Here is a 7,642-nt window from a genome sequence, read left to right as displayed (position 1 = left end):
ACATCTAGTTTCAACCAATTTAAGTACCAAACAGGCACCAGGTAATGTCGTTGGCAATTCAGAAAAACAACTACCCAAATCCATTAAACCCCACTGCCTGAATAGGCAAACAGTAGAATACGAGGAACACAGTTATATTTCCATCATGTAAACTACAAGTGTTTTAATAACAACCAACTGGTTCGACTTAATGATATCAGGGACCCTGTAAATTTGTTAGGAATGCAATTCAAAATTTGGATAATAGGAACTTAATAGTACTTCTCTGATATACCCCCATAGCCTGAATATGCAACAGTAACAAGCAATTGAACAGATGAAAATAATGGGTGCAAGCTCAAAACAATCCAAGTTATGGCTGTTTCTCATTATTACTCTGAATGCATGATGTTACAGAGTAAGGCCAACATGGAAAAAACTAAGAGCATACATCCCTATCGAAGGAGAATCAGCAGCTAGAAAAACAATTCGGGTTTTCTCTTTCTTTTTTTCACCTTAGAGGATGGGAGCATGAGTAGGAAGCTTTACCTTGATGCGTGTCAAAGTTGGTACAAGCCCTTCCACCTCCCGGATGAAGCTGATGATCAGAAAGGAAGAGGAAGAGGGAGAAGTCGAGAGCAATGATTCCATGGTTTTTAATTTACTTGGGTTTTTGGTGGGTAAATAAAGTTTACATTTTTATTTGAAATGTGAAAATTATTTTACGTGGGAAAAATATTACCCTTGCAACCAAACATTTCAATCTTTTTATGCTTGGAAATAAATTTCACATTACATGAAAATATTAGCATTACCCTTGCAACCAAACAAACTCTTAGGGAAATCTGGTTGTGAGAGGAGCAATATGGAAGACAAATCTGGTACCCTTAAAAATTCAATGGAAACTTCTCGAAGCACATACGCGTGCAATTTTTGTTCTTTGAATCCCATTGTGCCATGTGTATAACAATGTGAAGATTTGAGAAATATCTTCCCAATACTAATGATTTAAGAGCAAAATACAAAGGCAAGGAAAAAAAAAAGAAAGAGAAAGAAGCAAAAGAGCAATAAGTGAAACTAAATTAACATTCAGTTCTATCCATAAGTCAATGCTATACAGAAACATACCTAATTTAATATCCATCCCGAACAACAACTACTCATGCTAAATAATCTCCATGGTATGTCTCCATATATGATCATCAAAATCTTCTTCATCGTCTTCAGATAATTCATCGTCCTCTTCTTTAGGTGCTGCAATGGTCTCAGCATAGGGAAAAACATAAAAGGGTTCAGCCAGTTTGCAATTAGACCAATCAATTTTAATGATATTGATAACTGGATCAAGTAAAGCTGACCCTCCATACAACTTTGCATCTTTGTATCCATAATATCCATTATGTTGGCATCTATCCATGAACCCAGTCATGTTTAATTCATTAAAGGATACATGTTTAGTCCATGTATTCTCCAATCTCACCCATAAATCATAACGTTTCAGTTTACCCACATAACTAAACACAGAAAGTTGATTCCCCAGTGCAAAATCCACTATTTCTGCTTCACCATTATCCAAGAAAGTCATTGGAATTTCATTAAATTTCTCATCTCCAACACTAAATGAAACAATAGATTTCGAACTAGGAACAATCCAATGTGGACAGCCTTCAAACACTCTGGGTCTTGAGTTCTGTGGGTTTGGCTCCCAAAGAAGTCTTTGAGCTTCTCCAATGCTTCTCCAAGAACTAGTCCCCACAGTATTCACAAAGGCTTCAAATCTAGGGTTCTTACCCCTGCGCTCTCTTGAAATTGCCACCACCTTGAACTTACCAGAATCATAATCATGACCCAAGCCTAAAGCAAATTTGGTACCCCTTGCAATTTTATTTTTTGGCAATCGTTTGCAGTTGTTAGTAACAGGATTCCACAAAAATACAACTCTTCCATATTCACTCAAACGGGTTAAGCACAGCAACCCATTGCAAGAACATGCCAATATGACTCGGGTTCTTTGATCGGAGTCGTAGTAGGAGTCAACCGGACCAATATTGAAAGGGAATTTTAGTGCTACTGGGATAAGATTCTGAATGTTTATCTTATAGATAAAGGAACGAGTTGTGACGATAAAAGTTGAAGCATTGTTGATTTCCAACTGTCTGTGAAAATGCATTTTCATGAAATTAGGGTTGTGGAAGCGAGAGTAATCTTTGATTACGTACCTCAATTTCCAAAGAGTTTTTACAGGTAAGCGAAGCAATATTTCATCCTTGATTTCATTTGGGAGATTAGCCAACGTCTTTGTAGCAGAAACCCCGCTCTTCTTTCTCCTTTGTTCTCTCTCTTTCACTTGGTTCAGTTTCTTCATTTTCTTCTCAGCTTCTTTCTGGTTGTCATCCATAGCGGTTGGTTGCACAGGTAAGAGGCGAGCAGAGGAGAGATCAAAAGGCTTTTTCCCAAAGGCGGGAAGTTCTTGCATTTTCGGTTTCAGTGGCGATAAAGCGACGTCAAGCGCATGCAAATAAAGCGACGAAAGGGATTTTCTCAAGGCGGGAAGTTATTTTTTATCAAAGAAAAGGCGGGGTAATTCTAATGAAATTCCAGTGGAGCTACCGACCTACGCAGGCAGGTTTTTTCTTCTTTTTTTTTTTATTATTATTATTTTTTTTTTAAAATTTTTTTGGGGTAGAAGGCAGGGAGGATTAAGTACACTTTGAGGATTATGCTTGGGTTCGGCGACATTAATGTGGTAGCACATTAACTGTCGGATAGCGCATTATTGTCAAGATTTCGATCTTGATCGCTCATTTCTCAAAGGTCGAGCTGGAGATCTCAAACTAATAGCCCACAATATCTCGCTTAACGTTTGCTGAACCTAAGCAAATAAATACTTAAACCCCGATGGGAGACTTAGTTGGCAAAAGACCAACGCTTCCACATAGGAGATCAGAGTTTGAATCCCCTCAGAGCCAACGGCGAAGCCCCTTTCTATATTAATTATATAAAAACTCCTTTGAGGATGAAGTCGTGGTGCTGCAAGCTGGCCCATTGTTTACCCAGTTGATTATTTGGTTACTTAGATTTAGCCTCATTCTCAAACCACTGCCATTGGTAATATGTTGGACTGGGGTACTTGAGCTCACTTTGGCTAGTTTATTCAATGATGTTAGGGTTGCCTCTTTGTGCTTTTAGGGCTTTCTCTTCTCTCCCTCTGCTCTGTGGTGTACGGTGATGTTTTTATGGTTCTTGATCTGTAATCCTTAGGATTTTGAATTCTCTTGTATAGATCTATGATATATGCATACTGTTTTACATTTTGGTGTAAGGACTGCAGGGATCCATAGTGCATTGGGTTAGTTCAGAGCCCGGAGATGTAGTCTTATGACCGCACTCTGTCATCAGTTTGGTCTTTCTTCTTCTTATTCTTCTTCTCTTTTCTCCATTTGATGCTGCAATACTCCGATAGTTTTAGGAATCATCTCACTAAACCTAACAGCATGAGAACTCCAAACAGATCTAGTTGGAATGTTCGTTCTTTAAAACTCTTTCTTTGGATGAAAAGGAAATATGCAGTAAAAGAAGATACAAAGTACATACAATACTCTTAGCTGTTCACAGACCCTGTATCATGTGAAACAGCCAAGAGTGTAAACTGTTTAGAAACATGGTCCTGGAAATCACATAAAGAAGAATTCACAAAAGTCCTAGCCAAAGACAGCAAAACTGAGACTAGATAGTAAGGCCAACAGCAGTCAATAGAAGGAGGCAACGTAGCAGATATCCTCAAAGAATTTGTCCAAGCAGCTGTGATATTAAGCCCTAAACCAACAGCCAAATGTTGCCCTTGCATGAGACCACCTAAGACTGCTTCCAGCTTCAATTCATAGAGCAAAGTTCTAGCTTTCCTATATACACATTGTCCATACAACAATAATAAGACCCCATAGCCAACCTAATGACCCAGGTGCGCCTGTAATCGTAGGAACAGAACCTGAGACATGAGTACTCCAAGCTGGAATAGAGAAGATAACAGAAGTTCCTTGGACAGGTGTTACAGACAGAGAGGTAAAAGTCTCCATTCCAAGCTGCAAAGAAGATAAGGTCTGAGAGGTTTTTTATTTATTATTATTTTTCTTTTGGGGGGGGGGGGGGTGGGATATGTAGTTGATCCAGCCAATACTGGACAGTGTGCATGATCTGAACTGGAATAGGATGGTTCTTTTTAAAGATAGCAGCATTTCTGGCAATCCATGGTAATACAAAGAAATCGCCAAAACTCAGGACACCTAGTCCAGCATAGGTTGGTCCAAATTAAGTAAAAAATATTATTCAATGCACACAGACATCCAAGATAGAGTACCAGAAAGCATTTCAGATATAAGGTTTAAAAGACTAGCAGCAAGAATTCTTTTGGAGAAAGCACAACCAAAATAGAAATGCCATAAAGTTATTTAAAACTCATTGTGCCATATCTATCATGAGGCTGTGGAGCTTTAAGAAGCATCTCCCCTACACTAATGTATTAGATCAACTTGCTTCTCCAGTCTTGATATTCTTTGTCTTGTACACCTTAGACAGTTTCCATGGAGGAGATGCTCTCTAACCTCAAGGCATCAAAACCCTTCGGTTAGGCCAGTAGTGAAAAATGCATTGCTAGCTAAAATCTCAGGCTGTCGAGAACCAAGGAGATACTGATGGTGAGTGTATTAAGGCACAGAAAGAACTTCACCATGGTAGATCCAAAATTGTGAATCATGGAGATTATATGAGGAACCAAAAATTGCCCAAAAATATGAATGAAAGAAAAAAGAAGGCAGCTGTCAGGTTTGCTGATAATAATGAAAATGAACAGAGAAAGGTGAAATGAAGAACAGAGAGTGGGGAGGTAAACAATACATAAAAGCAGAGAGGATGCAGCACTGGGACAGAGAAAATTCATGTCAGGAGTGGAGGTAATGTTACATCATAAGCCATTGAAGTCCACTAGTAAGGAAGAGCCAAAGTGCATAAAAACAATAAGAAAAAACCAAATTAACATTCAAAACTCTCCATGGGTAAGGAAATGTTTTAACTTCTTAATGAATCCCACTGGCATACAAAAAAGGATATCTAATCTACTATTTACCTTCAAGTATTTTCACCCAAAAAAAAAAATCTTGCACAAGTTCTAGTTTTCTTTCACCTACAGAACCTCGTCTTCTTCAGCTTCTGCGATGGTCTTGACATAGGAAAAAACAAAAAAGGGTTCAGCCAGGTTACATCGAGGACGCTCAGATTTAATGGAATTGATAACTGGATCAAGTAAATCTGGCCCTCCATACAACTCTGAATCTTTGTATCCATAATATCCACTGTATTTGTATCCATCCTTAAATCCAGGCATGTCTAATTCATTGAAGGACATCTGTTTAGTCCATGTATTCTTCAGTCTCACCCATAAATCATAACGTTTCAGTTTAACCACGTAGCTGAACACAGATAGCCGGTCTCCCAATGCAAAATCCACTATTTCTGCTTCGCCATTAGCCAAGAAAGGCATTGAAATTTCATTAAATTTCTCATCTCCAACACTAAATGAAATAACAGATTTCAAACTAGGAACAATCCAATGCGGACAACCTTCAAACACTTTGGGTCTTGAGTTATGTGGGTTTGGCTCCCAAAGAAATCTCTGCGATTCTCCAATGCTTCTCCAAGAACTAGTCCCCACTGTATTCACAAAGGCTTCAAATCTAGGGTTCTTACCCCTGCGCTCTCTTGAAATTGCTACCACCTTGAATTTTCCAGAATTAAAATCATAACCGAAACCTAAGGCAAGTTTAGAACTGCGAACTTTACTGTCTGGCAATTGCTTGTAATTTCCAGTAAGAGGATTCCACAAAAACACAACTCTTCCGTAATCACAAAAACGAGTTAGGCAAAGCAAACCATTGCAAGAACCTGCCAATCTAAGTCGGTTATTTGAATAGCCGTCAAAGCTGGATTTAGAAAAGCCATGGAAAGGGAATTTTAGTTGTACATAGGTCTTTATATGAATATTTACTTGATACATAAAAGAATGAGTTGCGACGATGAAGGTAGACGCATTGTCAAATTCCATCTGTTTGTAAAAATGCATGTTCATGAAATTAGAGTTATAGAATCGAGAATAATCTCTGATTACACACCTGAATTTCCATAGAGTTTTCAGAGATAAACGAAAGAAGATTTCATCCTTTATTTCATATGGAAGCTCACCCAAATCCATTGTAGCAGATATCCGCTTCTCTTTCTTCGTTTTGTTATCTACTTGTCTCCGTCTCTTCACTTTATTATCTAATTGTCTCTGTTTCTTCATTTTCTCGTTACCTTTTTCCGATTGTCAGCTATATTGGGTTGGTTGCGCCGTTGAGAAGAGAGAAGAGAAGAGGCAGGGCGAGTAGAAATGGATTTTGGGTTTCTCTCGAAGGCGATCACTTCAATATAGAGTTGAAGCGGGTTAACGACAGGCGAAGGGTCCTTGCGTTTTTGGTTTCAACTTTCAATGAGACGGCACTTATATCAAAGCGTCTAAAAAACAAATCTGACAACTTCCAATGAAATGCCAGTAGAACTACGCCGAACTGTTTACGAACCGAGGTTATATGTTTTTTAAAATCGTTCGAAAAACACCCAACAAAAAGGGCAAACGAATCTTTATTTTGTCTTCTACAGTTCTACGACTTCTACGAAGGTGCCATATTTCGGATTTTTGTCTGCTGCTGTTCTGACACCCTCCGGTTTCCTCCGGTTCTCCCTTGGATTTTTGACACCTGTTAAATTCTAATCCAACGATCAAAACAATTTCATTTTCAAAATAGAGATGGGGCTTGAACGAACTTTTTCCCTCGTTCAGTTTTTCCCTCTTCAGCTGCCATCGTTTGAAGAACTCAGGTGTTCTTGTTCCGCTGTTCTTCCATTTGAAGACCTCAGGTGGTTCGTTGCCGCTGTTCTTCCATTTGAAGAACTCAGGTGCCATCGTTCGCTGCCGCTGTTCTTTCATTTGAAGAACTCAGGTGCCATCGTTCGTTGCCGCTGTTCTTCCATTTGAAGACCTCAGGTGCCATCGTTCCTCACGAATCACCGGATTTTTGTCGCTTCAACCATCATTCGTTGTTCTTTAGTTGCAATATCGGAAGGTGAAGAAGTTCGCAACTCTCGACCTCTCTCGGCCTCTCTACCGGGTAGACTCGTTTTTTCATTTCTTTCCCAAACAAAGAACGAGAGAAAATTAAGGCAACCGAAATCCCTCTGTTCCACGGTTTGCTCGAATGAATTGAATTTTTTTTTCTTTTTCCTTTCAAAAGGCAACCGAAATCCCTCGTAGCTGTACTTGGTGGACAAAAATCCATCTTTGGTCTGTCACAATCTCTCTCGCTTTCTCTCCCCCGCTCTTCTCCTCCTTCCTCCGAGTTATCCGTGTTAGTTGTTACTCATTTATGTCAACTTACAAAGTCCGAATGCCCTTGGACCGCCGGAGAATCCCATTCAACCTCAATGAAAGGTAGCAACCAAGAAATTAATGGTTGACCAATTGCATATTTCGGATTAGTCTTCACGCCATTGACGTTGCGTTCTCATTGCGGCTTTGGTAAAAAGTTGTCATGGGTTCATCTGGAGACCTTGTCTGAATTTGCCTGTAGTATGC

At 39.2% G+C, this 7,642-nt stretch overlaps 1 protein-coding gene across 1 annotated transcript; it reads right to left on the bottom strand.

Annotated features, from left to right (window-relative positions):
- Positions 1 to 1,085: 1,085 nt before the first annotated feature.
- On the bottom strand, positions 1,086 to 2,446 carry LOC149029451 (F-box protein At5g49610-like). Its single transcript, XM_089150826.1, has one exon. The coding sequence runs from the start codon at positions 2,375 to 2,377 to the stop codon at positions 1,145 to 1,147; it is 1,233 nt and encodes a 410-aa protein (XP_089006952.1). The 5' UTR covers positions 2,378 to 2,446; the 3' UTR covers positions 1,086 to 1,144.
- Between the last annotated feature and the right edge of the window lie 5,196 nt (positions 2,447 to 7,642).

The sequence above is a fragment of the Hakea prostrata genome, chromosome 1, assembly GCF_041222555.1.
Source record: "Hakea prostrata isolate BN-2017 chromosome 1, UWA_Hpros_2, whole genome shotgun sequence".
In the NCBI taxonomy this organism is placed as follows: Eukaryota; Viridiplantae; Streptophyta; class Magnoliopsida; order Proteales; family Proteaceae; genus Hakea; species Hakea prostrata.
This window is presented reverse-complemented; position numbering and strand designations above follow the sequence as displayed.